The 17,378-nt window shown below is 39.2% G+C and overlaps 1 protein-coding gene across 2 annotated transcripts in view; it reads right to left on the reverse strand.

Moving 5' to 3' along the window:
- Window positions 1-355: 355 nt before the first annotated feature.
- Window positions 356-17,378, reverse strand: part of LOC140725205 (regulator of microtubule dynamics protein 3-like) — a 294,527-nt gene continuing 277,504 nt past the window's right edge. For both annotated transcript variants that reach the window (XM_073040345.1, XM_073040344.1), the window contains 4 exons: window positions 11,525-11,623; window positions 5,021-5,074; window positions 1,030-1,110; window positions 356-688 (listed from right to left, as the gene is read on the reverse strand). In XM_073040345.1, coding sequence (XP_072896446.1) covers window positions 629-688; window positions 1,030-1,110; window positions 5,021-5,074; window positions 11,525-11,623 — 294 coding nt within the window. In that variant the 3' untranslated portion in view covers window positions 356-628. The remainder of the gene's footprint in view (window positions 689-1,029; window positions 1,111-5,020; window positions 5,075-11,524; window positions 11,624-17,378) is intronic.

The following is a 17,378-nucleotide window of genomic DNA, read 5'->3' on the forward strand; positions in this document are numbered from 1 at the left end:
ACATGAATAATTAGGACAACACTAAATATCGAGTTTGCTAACTATACTGTGTATGAGGACTTTATCTACTAATAAGTAAAAAAACACTGAAATAATGCAAACTCTCTAAGACAGATTTCTGATACAGTGATTCTGATTTTGGAAACTTGTATGCAATTAACCCCAAAAGTTCAGTAAAAGAATTCAGTACATCTATAGATCATACGCATTAGCCCAAATAAATAGTAAAGAACACCTATAAAACTCAGCACATTTCAAGCTATTGTGAAAAGAATGTGAATAGGTGCCATGAAAAAAAAATTAATAGTTTTCTTGGAGATGTCAGTTTTTTTTACATGAAATAGAAAATGTTGCTGCTAAAGGGAATAAAATTGCCAGCTTATTAGTATCTAAAGTCTATCTCTTCAAATGTATTTGAATAAGGAGTGATCTTTTGTAACTTGGTGAAAAATTTCAACCTTTTACCACCAGTCTGTCATGATTTATGATATTTTGTGGTTATAAAATAACAGAATAAAATACCACAGTGAGAGATGTTGTATTCAAAGTTAAACTGACAACACGACAGAAAGACATTCTGTAGCAAGATAAAAGCCCCCTAAGCTTCTTCTGGTTAACAGCACTGGGCTTAGCTCCTTTTGATGAGGGTATTTCGCATTGCTTCCAAATTTTTCTGGGCTTCTGTGTCCTATATTAAGAGAAAAAATTGGACTTAGTGTAAATCATTATCTTTGAGTGAAGGTGGGAGCTATGCTAAATATCTGAACACTGTTTCAATAATGATAAGCCTCAATGCAAAACTATCAGTATAGTAGTCATGTTAGTGTTTCAATACTGTTTTTATAGATAATTTAAAAATGGTATCTATTATTACTGAAGGTCCAAAAATTGCTTTTTAATTATGTAATTAGTTTAACCTATTGATAAACAGTCACCAGTCAATTTTTAGTCAACTCAACAATATAGAAGAGTTTTTAAAAGGTAGTCTCATACAGACATGATACTAATTCTTTGTTGAACTGCACTTACGTCTTTTGATATCATAGGCAACTCAGATGCCAAGTCTAGCCAATGTACGGCTGTTGCATTGTTGCCAAGGTCCATGTAGCACTGTGAGTACCAAAACAGTTCCAGATTACATCCAACACATCAAATCAAATGGACTTCTTCATTAATATTAAATTTCAAGATTCAGCCAGCATTTATTTCAATTAGTTTACACATTTAATTGTTGAGAAATAAGCAGAATCACTGTATGACAAATAGATAAAGAACACTGATATAGGAACATAAATTATGTAATTATGTTCAAAAAGATAAACTAAAATCCCAGCAGAGTACAAACAAGGTTGGGGTATGCAATCATCAGGAGATGAAAAGCAACACACACAAAATGCTAGAGGAACTCAGCAGGTAAGGTAGCATCTATGGAAAAGAATAAACAGTCACTGTTTAGGCCGAGGCCCTTCTTCAGGACTCATAAGTGGAAAATGCCAGAATAAAAAGATAGGGGAGGGGAAAGAGGCAAGCTAGAAAGTGATAGATGAAGCCAGGTGGGTAGAAAAAGTCAAGGCCTGGAGAAGAAGAATCTGATAGGAGAGTAGAGTGGACAATAAGAGAAAGGGACAGAGGAGGGGACCATGGGAGAAGTAATAGGCAGGTGTGAAGAAATAAAAGGTCAGTGTGGGGTTTAGAAGGGGGGGGAGGGGAATTTTGTTCACCAGAAGGAGAAATCAATAGTCAAGCCATCAGGTGGAGGGAACCAAAATTAATATAATGTGTTAATCTTGTTATCAGTAGATGAAGATGCACACCCAAATCCTCAACTTTGCAACTTTACATTACAGATATAACCTAACAAGTCCTTTGTTTCCAGCATTTTTATTCTTATTTTTTGACAAAAGTAACTGTTACTTCCTCGTGAAAGTATTCAATAGCATTATGCAAAGTTACATCAACTGCTTGGTATGCAGAGTATAAAAGAGAATAGAGTTGTTAACCAAAGAGGATGAAATGTTATTTTCAGTCTGGTAGAACTCAAGAGGAATTCATTGGCATTACCAATATATAGCAGAATGTTCTGGGCTTTCTAGGGAATTGAGAAACTAGGCAGCCAAAAATGCCATTAGGTACATGATAGATTTCCTGTTTTCTTTATTGCTCACTCTCTTATAGACCCCACTGGGTTCAATCACATGACCCTTCCAGGGAATTGAGAAACTAGGCAGACACAAATACTACAGGGTACATGATACATTTCTATTTTTTTAAAAATTGTTTATTCTCCAGGCTTCTTGTCATCCCCACTGGATTCTGTCACATAACTCTTATTTAACACAACAAATCCCATTTTTCGAAATTGTTCTTGTTCAGAGATGACTTAATCAAATCAACTAAAAGTGAACACAATGATATCCCCACTGATAATCTGATAAACAAGAGAACATTTCCAAATATAAAGTTGTTATTTGGTAAGATAGAAGATGCAGGCCTATGAAAAGGGCAGTGTGTGTCTCTGACCTGAAGTTACCTGAGGCCAGCCACTCGCTGTCCTGGCTAAACTGGTTTGAGTTGGCGTGACTCAGGGAGAACAAATCTAGTCAAAGAGCAATAAAGTAATATCACTTATAGGGTTGGGTCAGATCCACTGAGAAACTAATACAGGATAGCCAGATAAGCAGTGCAAAATCTGGACACTATCACAAGAAAGACTCACATGCCAGGAATATTAATTATTTGGCCAACAGGAGATCCTATACTTAATAAGTTGGAGTGGTAGTCTGAATGAGCATTGGTACAAGGGGAACAGTTGTTGGCCTGAGGACAGCATAATTCACATAGATATTTGCATAGGTACAATAAAGTGTGAGTTTCGAATTAAGTAAATTTGCACCATAATTTACCTAATCTTTTTGACCAAGGCATGGGTCAACAAATTAAATTGCTTATACTGCACGTCACCCTTTAGTCATAAAGACTGACAACCTAGACTGATCTTCTACTTAACTAATACCCTTGCAATTAAACTTTCTAAAATATGTCACAGAATTAAAAACTAGCATTTCAGAACATCAAAGGGCTTCACAACCAGTCACCACTTATAGTGGTGCCAGAAAGTTTGTGAACCCTGTAGAATTTTCTCTATTTCTGCATTAATATGACATAAAATGTGATTAGATCTTCACGCATGCCCAAAAACTAAATAAAGAGAACTCGATTAAATAAATAACACAAAAATCATTATACTTGTTCATTTACTTATTGAGAAAAATGATCCAATATTTCATGTATTTGTTGGAAAAAGTATGTGAACCTCTGGGGTAATGCCTTCTACAAAAGCTTTTTGGGACAGTTCTGGTGACGTCATTGTCCAGAATGGCAGCTTAAATCCAGAGCTCCTCTGGAAAAACGTATATTTTGCCCTGTTAATCCATCAAATATAAGATCTTTCAAAAATATCTGAATTGATAAGGGGGCCAAGAATGGGGAAAAAGAATGGAGATAAAAAAAGCATCACTGCAGAGCCTATGGAAGAGAGAGGTACAATGCACGGCTCTCCTACACGTGCGCATGGTGGCGAAGCTGATGATGGGCCTTGTTCAGGTGAAGCTGCAAATATGATAAGGATTCTGGAAGAGATAAGGGAAGTCCAAAAAGATATAAAACAGCAACTCAATGATATAAAGTCAGAGCTCGCCAACGTCAGTCAGAAAATAATAGTGGCAGAGACACGATCTGAGAAGGTGGAAGATCGCATGCAAAGCGTGGAACAGATACTAAGTAAGACAATCAAAATGTTAGATCAACAGGAAAGTAAATTGCTTGACCAGGAGGGAAGATCGCGATGGAAAAATATCAGGATTTATAACGTTCCCGAAGGAGCGGAGGAGATTTTTTTCAAACCTGTATCTTAAGCAGAGGGGTCTTGGTTGATCACTTCATTCAAAATAGGGTACATATTTTTGAAAGTTCACACATCTGTGGAAATCTTTTGATCTGAACCACTGAACCAAGAGTATAATGACTGTCATCGAACCACTGGAACTTGGCAGAATTAGAAGCTGACAACTCTTCAGGAGAATGAGAACAAATATATTTTGGTTTAGTTTGTCTGACAGAGCAAACTGGGCTCTTCTACCCTTCTTTGATTTGTACAATGAACTGCAACTCGAAGAGTGTATTCTTATCTTTTCCCATTAACAGCAACATCAGTGCAGCACTTCTCCCTTGAATGCTAACCTAAATTATATTTCTTATGATAATGATACCTCCTGCGCTGTTCAACACATGGAGCCTGTGCTGCTCTACCTCCTGCACCACATTCTCTCTCCCACCAATCAACTGTACAAAGAATGATTTACAGCTAATCTAGAAGCATGCAGCATGGATTACGGAGTGAACTAGAGCATTGAGGGGAAAACCTACACTGTTAGAGGGAGAATATACAAACTCCACAAAGACAGCATCAGATGTCAGAATCAAACAAGGATAGTTAAAGCTGTGAAGCTTTGCTGAGCCATGATGCTGCCCCAAAATATTCTTAAACAGAACTTGAAGGCATGACCTTTTGACTGAGATGTGAATGCTGTTGCTAACTCAGGTTGGTACTTAGTGATCAGGAGTGTTAAGTCTGGCCAATCTTTTCACCTCCATGGCCAGATATGATAAAACTGTATGTTTATCATTGTTCTACAGAATCTCTACTTTTTAGAATAGTTTTAGAATAGCTTTATCCACCATCGCTCTTCTACTAATGACTGTTGCAAACCTATATAGAACTCTATAAAGAAGGACATAAAATAGGGCACACGGAATCAAAGAATGTACATTTTATTCTTAAACTTTATTCACAATGATAACTTACCTATGGATTACAGTAACCTGCCTAGTTTAAAATAAACAATGTATAGGGAGAGTTCTGAGGAAGGTGGTGAGATAATTCAGCAATGGATCTTTCTGAATAATGAGGCATTGTCAGAAAACAACCTAAACCTAAACAAGGCAATGGCAGCAAAAATACCTTTGCAATGTAGACAGAGTTGGATTTGGAGTACCCTGGATTCAACTCTTCAGCCTGTAAAACAAATGGTTAAGAGAACGATATTGCTTATTTTACATGGATTACAACTGCTACTTTTCTTTTAATGGAACTAGTTTAAATTCATCGAAAAGTGACATGACAGATATTTTCACTATTGCATTAATCCCAGCTCAAAATCATACGAGGAAAATGTAGTTGCTGTTTAAACAATGTACTTTAACCCCAAATACAGAATGGCATTAATGAACTTTTGTAATTTCATCTATTGCTTTGAACTAAAGGCAGTTTCATGCTATGGACCCATCAGACTTCCAGTTTGACACTGATTCCATTGGGAAATCTATGACTTAATCCAATTAGTTTATGTGAATTTAAGTCACTCTCATGCGTTGAAAATAAGGTACTCTAATAGGCTGCTTCACTTAGTACTTACTCTCATAATGTAATCAATTTATTTTCCTTGTATTTACATCTTCTTTTAAAATGTCTGGGACAGCTTTTAAACTCAGTACAGAAAGGGATAACTTTCTTGGTTCATACCAGTGTTGGGTTATTATCAGCATTTCATCTAGTTGCTGAGCAATATTGTAAAATTAATGTACTCCTTGACAGTTGGGTGTAAATAATTCTCCAAAAGTCTCAGTAAATCATTTGTATTTTGTATGTGGCTTATGTGTACCTAACTGGTACACAGTTGCTTTTCTTTTTGAAGAGTGGTCAAGACTTTGCTCACAGATTTGAGTATCTGGCATTCCATATACAGTACTGTGCAGAAGTCTTAGGCACATACATATAGATAGGGTGACTAAGACTTTTTCACAGTACTGCAGTAATTTTATGTATTGCACTGTACCACTGCCACAAAATAAAAGCTATATACAGTCGGCCCTCCTTATCCGCGGGTTCCACATGCGCGGATTCAACCAACCGCAGATCGGGAAAACCCGGAAGTTCTCTCTCCAGCACTTGTTGTTTGAGCATGTACACACATTCTTTTCTTGTCATTATTTCCTAAACAATGCAGTATAACAACTATTTACATAGCATTTACATTGTATTAGGTATTATAAGTAATCTAGGGATGATTTAAAGTATAAGGGGAGGATGTGCATAGGTTACCGCAGATTGGGAATAGAAAAAAAAACAGAAGTTCTCTGAGTCGGAACAGGTACATCCGGTATTATTTAGTGTCAGTTAGTCAAACGTTTGTCTTAGTATATAGTATATATTTTACCTTTCTATGCATATAAAACATTTAAACAACGTATGTAGTTCAATAATTAAGCCACTGTGTTGCTTAGTAATAATTGTAGCTTTTATCGGGACAGGGCCTTCACATGATCCATTATTCTCACTTTATCCTTTAAAATTGTTCCGATCGTTGACCGACTGTAGCCTAACGTTTTTCCAATGAGCAATGGTGTTTCACCTCTTTCTGATTGCTTTATTATTTCCACTTCATTTTCAATTGTGATCGTTTTCCGGAACAGAAACACTGCGGGCAGCGGGTCCTGAGCTCCGCCGGGTCCTAAAGTCCACCGACTTGAGTATCTGCATTTTTTGGTATCCGCAGGGGGTCCCAGAAACAATCCCCCGCGGATAAGGAGGACTGACTGTACTGTATACGTCTAGGGTGTCTAAAACTTTTGCACAGTACTGTATTTATCAATGTGGAGCGGAGTGTGTGTTTCTAAATCTGGTGGGAGCAAAAGATGTTGAGAATGGTGAGGATGGGGTGCTGCGGGAGGGGTATGGGGCAGGTGGCAGAGTAATACCAGGGTCAGCGGGTAGCGTGGGTGGGATCATTTGATTCCAAACAACAGGTTTATTGATTATTACAGAATGTCTCTGGTGCTTCCCACTCCCTTCCCTTTTTTCCCAACCATGATTCCCCTTTCCCTGCCCCATTCCCACTCTCAGTTCATATATGATATATATATATCTCAGATGTTTACAAAGTACTGTAACTCCAAGTGCAACTTGGTATCAGGCAATATACATAGACTAGAGACTGAATGAGTTTCAGGAGAATCTGCTGCCATCTGCCACAGTACATAAGATTACATAATAAGTTTGTTCGTTAACTGGTTCCATGTTTAAGGTACATATTCTTGGAAGTTGAAGAGGATATGGTGAAAAGGCAGGGAACACAGTTTTGTTTAAACTGTAGAGTTAACAAACTAGCATTCAGTCATGCTTTTTGGATCCTGTGCTGAAACAAGAATGATTCATGGTTGGCAAAAAATAAAAATCAGACAATAAAGCAAATTAGTAATGCTAAATACTCAACAAGTTGGGCAAAACGGAACCTTACTGAGGACATCAGCCACATGCTGCACATTTTTAAGACTTTCATTTCTCTTTATCAATAACTTATTTTAAATATCACATATGTTTCTCATGAAGGTTCCTATAGATAAAAGTAATAACTTAAATATTTTGCTCATTATTTACACAACATACAATAACAATCAATCACATGAAATATTTGGTTTACCAAACCAGTTCTGGCACTGAGGAGAGATCCTCAGAAATCCTATCAATTATTCACTACTTCTTTCATAGCCTTGCAAACTGTTTACTCTATCCTATTCCATTTTAAAAGCCCTGTCCGACAGATTCTATTCCTGCCAGCCACAATGGCAGTGAGCTCCAGATCATAATTTCTCACTGCATAAAAATGTATATTTTAAATCACATCCTCCTTGTATGTTTAGATCTGTGCTCCTTCATCCTTGAACAGTACCTCTTTATTTAACCTGTCTGAACCAGTTTTGATTTTATATTTGTCTCAATTGCCATTGCTCCAAGGAGACCAATTCCAGTTTCTCTATCCTAATTTTACAGTATTAAGACAATGACTGAAATTGATTTTTAAATTTCTTTTCCAGTACCCTTCCAGTAGTCTGTCATACTGAACAGTGATGATTTATTAAATGGACACAATTTTATCCTTTGCTTCCCCTTGTTGATTTCATATTCCCTCACCTAATTTCTTCATTTCTTAAACTAATAATTTCTATAATTAATTGCTTTTTTTTAAACAGTGAAAAGTTCTTCAGCCAATTGTTTTGGTGAAACAATTAAGCATATAAAAATATACACAACTATTCAATATTGTCAGCAATCAGTAATCTTCAGTCAATTCTCAGAGTTAATGGAAATGAGATTATTATTCACTTAAATTTGTAGAAACATGGAATACGAAAGCATAACTCATCCATTTCATCTACATACTTTGAAAACAACTTGCAAATATAATCTTCTAAAAATAGGATACAGAGCAAATAGGACTGGAGATGCATGGTTGGCATTTATTTAAAAGGGAATGGAATATAAAAGCAAGGAGATAATGATGAAGCTTTGTAGCACACTGGTCAGTCTGCACTTGGAGTACTGTCAACAGTTTAGGGCCCCATATTTCAGAAAGGATCTATTGTCATTGGAGAGAATCCAGAGGGGGCTCGTGAGGATGATTCCATAAGACCATAAGGCAATAAGACATAGGAGCAGAATTAGGCCACTTGGCCCGTTGAGTTTGCTCCACTATTCAATCATGGCTGATCCCTTTTTTCCCTCCTCAGCCCCGTTCCCCAGCTTCTCCCCGTAACCTTTGATGCCATGTCCAATCAAGAATATATCAAGTTCTGCCTTAAATACATCCAATGACTTGGCCTCCACAGCTGCCTGGGGTAACATTCCACAAATTCACTACCCTCTGGCTAAAGAAATTTCTCCGCATCTCTGTTTTAAATGGACGCCCCTCTGTCCTGAGGCTGTGCCTTCTTGTCCTAGAGATCCCCACCATGGGAAACAATCTTTTCAAATCTAGTCTGTCTAAGCTTTTCAATATTCGACAGGTTTCAGTGAGATCCCCCCCACCCCACATCCATCTAAATTCCAGTGACTACAGACCCAGAGCCATCAAACGTTTCTCGTATGATAACCCTTTCATTCCCAGATTCATCTTTGTGAACCTCCTCTGAACCCTCTTTAATGCCAGCACATCCTTTCTTTGATGAGAAACTCAAAACTGTTCACAATACTCAAGGTGAGGCCTCACCAGTGCCTTATAAAGCCTCGGCATCACATCCCTGCTTTAATCTTTAGGGTGTTCTGCACGAGAACTCCCAAGTCACTTTGCATCTCAGATTTTTGGATTTTTCTTCCAGTTTCGAAAATAGTCTTCACATTTAATTCTACTACTGCGAATGAAAGGGTTAACATATCAGTAATGTTCGGTACCTTTGGGCCTGTACTCACTGCAATTTAGAAGAATGTGGAGGGTTCTCATTGAAACTTACCGAATGTTGAAGGGACTAGATAAGCTGGATATGGAGAGGGTGTTTCCTATGGTGGGGGTATCCAAAACTAGAGGGCACAGCCTCAAAATTGAGGGGCGATATTTTAGAACAAAAGTAAGGAGGAATTTTTTTTAGCCAGACAGTAGTGAATCTGTGGAATGCTCTGCCATAGACTGTGGTGGAGGCCAAGTCCGTGCGTATATTTAAAGCAGAAGTTGATAGATTCCTGATCGGTCAGGGCATCAAAGGATATGCAAGGATATGCAAAGGATAGGCAAGTGTATAGGATTGAGTGGGATCCAGGATCAGCCATGATGAAATGGTGGAGAAGGCTTGATGGGCTGATTGGCCTCATTCTGCTCCTGTGTCTTTATGGTCTTATTGACAGGGAGGCTGAGAGCAAGGTTTTAGCACAGGATTCAAAGCTCAGATATTATTGGGGATGGAAATGGCAGAACTGCATATACACTCAGTAGCCACTTTATTAGGTACAGAAGGTAAGTGGTTTGTTTACAGTTTTCTGCTGCTGTAGCCCATCTACTTCCATGTTCAACATGCTGTGTGTTCAGAGATGCTCTTCTGCACGTGACTCTTGTAACATATGTTATTTGAGTTACCGTCACTTTTCTGTGAGCTTGAACTAGTCTGGCCATTCTCCTCTGACCTCTCTCACACTGTCACACTGTCCCCAGTGGGGTGTAGCCGCTCTGACTGCGGTTTGGACATTGAGTCACACTGTCCCCAGTGGGGTGTAGCCGCTCTGACTCCGGTTTGGACACTGAGTCACACTGTCCCCAGTGGGGTGTAGCCGCTCTGACTCCGGTTTGGACACTGAGTCACACTGTCCCCAGTGGGGTGTAGCCGCTCTGACTCCGGTTTGGACATTGAGTCACACTGTCCCCAGTGGGTTGTGGGCTTTTTCACCTATAGAACTGCTGCTCACAGGATGATTTTTGTTTTGCACACCACTGTCTGTAAACTCTAGAGACTGTTCAGTGTGAAAGTTCCAGGAGATCAGCAGCTTCTGTGACACTCAAACTACTTTGTCTGGCACCACCGATCATTCCACAGTTAAAATCACTTAGATCACATTTCTTTCCAGTTCTGATTGGCCTGAACAACATGGAACCTCTTGGCCATGTTATGTGCTGCATTGCTGCCATGTGATTGGTTGATCAGATATTTGCATTAACAAGCAGGTGTACAGGTGTACCTAATAAAGTGGCCACTGAATGCAAAGTCACAAATGTACATCTATTATGTTTAGATTAACAGTTAACATATGGAGCTGGGAGCCCATTGAATGAATAATCATATAAATTTTGAATTCCATATGTTGGTGGATTGAGAATAAGTTGAAGAGGGCAGTTGATAATAGACAGGTGTGTGTGTGGGTGAACTATTTTGTGAAAGGTAAAGAAAAGCAATGCTGCAAAGGTATTGAAGATATCAGGTAGCGCGGCCCAAAATCAAATAAGGCATCAAAAAGTATGTTTCCAAAAACCTTTCACTTGTGGGTTTGTGGCAAATGAAACCTGGGTCAAAGAAAGTGAAACAAGATTTACCACTGGTGGCTACAGTCTATTCAGGAGAAGTAGTATAAAAAATCCTACTATAGTACTTGAAGATTCAAATATAGAACCAATAAATCATGGGAAAGTTATTGTGGAGCAAATCTGCAAGCAAATTTGGAAAGAGGTGTAAACAATTAATAATAATAATAATAGGTATGGCTTCAATTATTCTAATATAGATTGGGTAAAAACAACATTAATGCTAGGGTGTAGAGCAATTCCTTAATTGTATGTTGGATTTCCGTGACCTGCATGTTTCTTGCCTGAGGAAAGAAATTAAAAGAAATAATAAAAACATGTAGAAGTTAGCTTTGAAACAATGACTCTAATACTTTCAAACATTTAAATACTTACAAAAACTAAAATAACAGTGCATTAGAACTTTATAAAGGTAGAAGATTAAGATTTAAAAAATATGAACCTGAAGTTTCTTCACTTTAAGAAACTCTCATTCAAAGGCCAGCTATGTGTTTTTGCATCTGAACACAGTCCTTCGTGGCATGGTCAGAGTGGCAAGCAAAGTACTCCTCATCTTTTCAAGAGCAAACTCCATGAGGTCTTTGATCATAGTCAGCTGCCCTCAGTAACTTTAAATCAGATCTCACCTTTAAGAAGTTCTTCAGAGCTTCATCAATAGTGGAACTTGGAGGTGTTCCATACAAAGTGGCTGCTGCCTTCCTTTCGATCCATCCTAATTGTGCTACCTTCAAAAGAAAATTAAAGGATATAGCAATACTACTATAAATTAAACTTAACATTTCTCATCCAATCTGACCTCTAAACTTCAGCTCATGACACTATCATGTCTCTTTACAGATTCTACATTAAAAAAAATGCTAAATGCTACATTCCTAAAATTGATCAATGTAAAAACACTTCAGTGTAGCACATTGTTTCTCATAACCTTACCACAGTGTGAGGGCAGCTGTAAAATACAACTCCAATCGATTTATTTTCACTTTGATTATAACTCTGATAGGAATTACTAATATACTTGTGTCATATCAGGCAACTAACATACATATTTATATTATACATAAGTATATTTCAACATACTTGCATAACTGCAACTATACAAATTAGCAGTAATAGGCTACTCAGCCCATTTCTTTAATAAGATCCATATTTCCACGTGTATGTTGAAGGTTCTGCCTCCTAATGCAACTCCTTTGCTTGCATCTTTGGAAACACCTCTTCTTCTATCTTTACTATCTCTATTTTACCCTTTCAGGGTTCTTTTGAAGACTATGACCTGGAGTTACACGCTGACTTTGGTTCCTGCGGGAATGGGACCTGCTCTCGGGGTCTCACGACTGGCCGTTATTTGATATACCAAGGACATGGCCTAGAAGATTAGCTCGCCTTTGTTGCTTCAGGATTTTGTGGCTCTGGAGGTGGTCAATGCCTCTGCAGGAAATTGGTGTGTCGTGGGAGACAGAGGATCTCTGGCTGTTTGCCCAGAGACCCGAGTTCTTTGGGTACAGAGCTTGGAAAAAGCAACTCAATGGACTTTTAACATCGTAAATCAGTGAGTTGTTTGTTATGTCTCCCCTCTCGCTGTAAAATGGAGATACCACTTTTTCCTTTATTAGGGAGAGAGCGAGCCAGTGGTATGTCAAATTACCGGCTGAACGAGAGTCTTTGGGGTACTGCAAGTCTTTGTCTTTATTAATGCTTCGCTGCACACTTGAGTGCTTGGTGGGGGACGCTGATGCTTTTTTGCTGATGGGGAGGGGGGATTGTTGCTTTGCTGCTGCTTACATGTGGGGGTCTGGGAGAGCTTTGGGGTTCTAACATTTAACTGTCATTCATTCTTTGGGGCATTCCTCTGTTTTTGTGGATGGTTGCAAAGAAAAAGAATTTCAGGATGTATATTGTACACATTTCTCTGACATTAAATGTACTTTTGAAATCTTAACGTGTATCTATCTACTTTTCAAACACTGCTTTACAGTCCTTTGAGGAAGAGAGTTTCAATGATTTTGAGAGGAAAAAAGATAACTTCATCTCTGACCTGCTACTTTTAGAAAAAATATCCCTAGCTTTAGATTTCCCATGAGAGGAAATATACTCAGCACATCACTGTCTCAAGACCCAGTGCCTCTTCCTCCCCCATCAAACCAATAAGATCCCCTTTTCCATCTCACCTATTTTGCGGGACACTGAATATCAATATTAAATCATGAAAGCAATTAAAACAAGAAAACTAAGATATTTCTGTCCTTAATAACACTGAAGAGAAAATAAGATGAAACTTTACTGAAAAAATACTGACAAAAAGAAGGTTGAATGTTTTTGCTATAAACAGTGTTGTTGTTGGCAGTCAGTTTAGATAAAAGACCAGACGGCTCCATTAAGCAGGGAATCTGTTGTCTGTCAAATCTGACAACAGTGGTTACTTGTTTAGTGAGAAAACACAAGTCAATATAACCATTTAGAATATGCCTATGGCTTGGCTGAAAACTGCATTCTCAGATGGTGACAACTGGTACTGGCTTGAAAGCACCTCATGGGAGGTGAAAACTGAGTATGCATGTGTGGGAAAAATTTGATACTTTAATTCATGGGGTAGCCAATGGATAATGCATTGATAAACCCAATTGTGTCAACCTAGAAAAGCAGCTGACATTAATGGCTTCTATAGTTTCATGACAAGCTCAGGATTTGACCTACCATTTCTTACTAGTGGTATCCTCAATGGCTAGCTTACCTTCATATTTCATCATTTTGTCCTTACTGCCTTTTTTCATTGCTTTCTGTTGTTTTTTACAAGCTTCCCAATCCTCTAGCTTTCAACTAATTATTGCTATACTGTAAGCTCTCTCTTTTGCCCTTTGTCTTGGACTTCCCTTGTTAGTCACATTTGCCTCATCTTTCCTTTAGAATACTTCTTCTTTCTGATATTTCTATCCTGCGCCTTCCAAATTGCTCCCAGAAACTTCAGCCATTGCAGTTTTGCTGTCATCTCTGCTAGTGTCCCCTTTCAATCCTCTCTCATACCTCTGTAACCCCCTTTACTCCATTGTAACACCGACACATCTGATTTTAGATCCTCCCTCTTAAATTGCATGGTGAATATCATGTTATGATCACGAGTCCAAAGGGTTCCTTTACCTTAAGTTCTGTAATCAAATCTGGTTCATTACACAACACCCAATCCAGAATTGTCTTTTCTGTTGTGGGCTCAAACACAAGCTGCACTAAAGAGCCATAGAACATAGAAACATACAGCACATTACAGGCCCTTTGGCCCACAATGTTGTGGCGACCATGTACTCTAGAAACTGCCTAGAATTTCCCTACCTCATAGACCTCTAGTTTTCTAAGCTCCATGTACCAATCTAAGAGTTTCTTAAAAGACCCTATTATATCTGCCTTTACCATTTTCACTGGCAGTGCATTCCATGTACCCACTACTCTGTGTGAAAAACTTCCTCTGCCATCCCTCTTAAAACTATGCCCCCTCGCATTAGCCATTTCAGCCCTGGGAAAAAGCTATCCACTCGATCATTGCTTCTTATCATCTTACACACCTCTATCAGGTCACCTCTCATCCCCCATTGCTCCAAGGATAAAAGGCCAAGTTCACTCAACCTATTCTCATAAGGCATGCTCTCCAATCTGGGCAACATCCTTGTAAATCTCCTCTGCACTATCTCTACAGCATCCACATCCTTCCTGTAATGAGATGACCAGAACTGCACACAGTACATCAAGTGGGGTCTAACTAAGGTCTTATATAGCTGTAATATTACCTCATGGCTCTTGAAATCAATCCCACGGTTGATGAAGGCCAACACACCTTAGGCCTTCGTAACAACACTGTCAATCTGCGCAGCAGCTTTGAGTGCCCTATGGACATGGACCCCAAGATCGCGCTTATCCTCCACACTGCCAAGAGTCTTACCAATAATATGATAATCTGTCTTCAAATTTTACCTACCAAAATGAGCCACTTCACACTTACCTGGTTTGAATTCCATCTGCCACTTCTCAGTCTAGTTCTGCATCCTACTGATGTCACACTGTAACCTCTGACAATCTCCAGACTATCCACAACACCCCCAACTTTTGTATCATTAGCAAACCTACCAACCCACCTTTCTACTTCCTCATCTAGGTCATTATAAAATTACAAGGAGGAGGGGTCCCAGAATAATGCCCGCGGAAGACCACTGGTCACTGACCTCCATGCAGAATATGAACCATCCACAACCACCCTTTGTTTCTGTGGTCAAGCCAATTCTGGATCCACAAAGCAAGGTCTCCTTGGATCCCATGCCTCATTACTTTCTGAATGAACCTCGCATGGGGAACCCATATCAAATGCCTTACTGAAATCCATATACACTACATCCACAGCTCTACCTTCATCAATGTGCTTCGTTACATACGCAACGAATTCAGTCAGGTTCGTAAGGCCCTTGACAAAGCCATGCTGACATAATTTGATGTCACTCCAAATGCTCGTAAATCCTACCTCTCAGGATCTTCTCAAACAACTTGCCCACCACTGAAGTAAGACTCATTGGTCTATAATTTCTTGGGTTATCTCTACTCCCTTTCTTGAACAAGGGAACGTTGGCAACCTTCCAATCCTCTGGTACTTCTCCCGTCCTTATTGATGATGCAAAGATCATCACCAGAGGCTCAGCAATCTCCTCCTTCACCTCCCACAGTAGCCTGGGCTATATATCATCCAGTCCAGTGACTTATCTAACTTAATACCTTTCAAAAGCTCCAGCACATCCTCTTTCTTAATGTCTATACATTCAAGCATTTCAGTCTGCCTTAAGTCATCCCCACAATCGTCAAGGTCCTTTTCACTGGTGAGTGCTGAAGCAAAGTATTCACTAAAACCTCCACTACCACCTCTGGCTCCATGCACATGTTTCCACTCTCACTGCTGATTGGTCTGATTTTCACATGGCTCATCCTCTTGCTCATCACATACTTGTGGAAAGCCATGGGGGTTTCCTTAATTCTGCTCGCCAAGACCTTTTCATGGCCCCTTGTAGCTTTCCTAATTTCATTCTTGAGCTCCTTCCTGGCACCCTTGCAATTTTTTTTGAGCTTTGACAGTATCCAGTTTCTTGAACCTTTCATTTCTTTTCTTCTCAACTAGATAGTCTACATCCTTTGTACACCATGTTTCTTTTACTCTACCATCTTTTCCCTGCCTCAATAGAACATACTTATGCAGAATGTCATGCAAATGGTCCCTGAACATTTGTCATATTTCTGCCGTGCATTTTCCTGAGAACATCTGCTCCCAATATATGTTCCCAAGTTCCTGCCTAATAGCATCATATTTCCCCCTACCCCAATGAAATGTTTTCCCAAATTTTCTGCTCCTATCCCTCTCTAATGCTATGGTAAAGGAGATAGAGTTGTGATCACTACCTCCAAAATGCTCTCCACCAAGAGATCTGACACTGGACCAGGTTCATTTCCCAATACAGATCAAGTACAGCCTCTCCTCTAGTTGGCTTATCTACATATTGCATCAGGAAACCTCCCTGAACACACCTAATAAACTCCACTCCACCTAAACTCCTTGCTCTAGGGAGATGTCAATTGATATATGGGAAATTAAAATCTGCCACCACAACAACCCTGTTATTATTACAATTTTCCAGAATCTGTCTCCCTAGCTGCTCCTCAATGTCCCTGTTACTATTGGGTAGTCTATAAAAAAACACACCCAGCAGAGTTATTGACCCCTTTGTGTTTCTGACTTCCACCCAGAGACTCTGTCGACAATCCCTCCATGACTTCCTCCTTTTCTGCAGCCATGATACTATCCCTGATTAGCAGTGTCATACTCCCACCTCTTTTGCTACCCTCCCTGCCCTTTTTGAAACGTCTTGTAGGTATTCTACAAGTTCCTTCTCTTGGGATCTAGCACCAACCTAATTTTCATATCGAAATCCCCTATGACTTTCATAACATTTCCCTTTTTCATGCCTCTGCTTATCCTGTTTTAATTTGTACCCAACATCCTGGCTACTGTTCAGACTTGTATATAACTCCCAACAGGTTTTTTTACCCTTCAGTTTCTTAACTCTACCCACAGGGATTCTACATTTTCCTATCCTTTGTGACCTCTTTCTAAGGATTTGATTTGATTTTTTTACTAACAGAACCATCCCATCCCTACTCTCCAGTCCTTTTGATACAATGGATATCCTTGGATTGTGTCATCTTTCTGCATTTATGCTGCCTCCTGCAATCATGTTGCTGCTATTGAGGGAGAGACCATGTGAGTGGAAAACAAGGAGAAGCATCAACTACTATACGTGGCTTCCCTCAGCCTCCCTTAAGTTGTGACTACATCAACTAAGAACAATTGTGAAACAAACTCAAGTGCTGCAGAAAAATGTCTTCATCTTACATTGGCTTCACAATGGTATGGAAGTCATGATCCTGACCAACTAGCCAATAACTACCTTCAACGAC

The sequence above is a fragment of the Hemitrygon akajei genome, chromosome 3 (assembly GCF_048418815.1).
Source record: "Hemitrygon akajei chromosome 3, sHemAka1.3, whole genome shotgun sequence".
Taxonomy (NCBI): Eukaryota; Metazoa; Chordata; class Chondrichthyes; order Myliobatiformes; family Dasyatidae; genus Hemitrygon; species Hemitrygon akajei.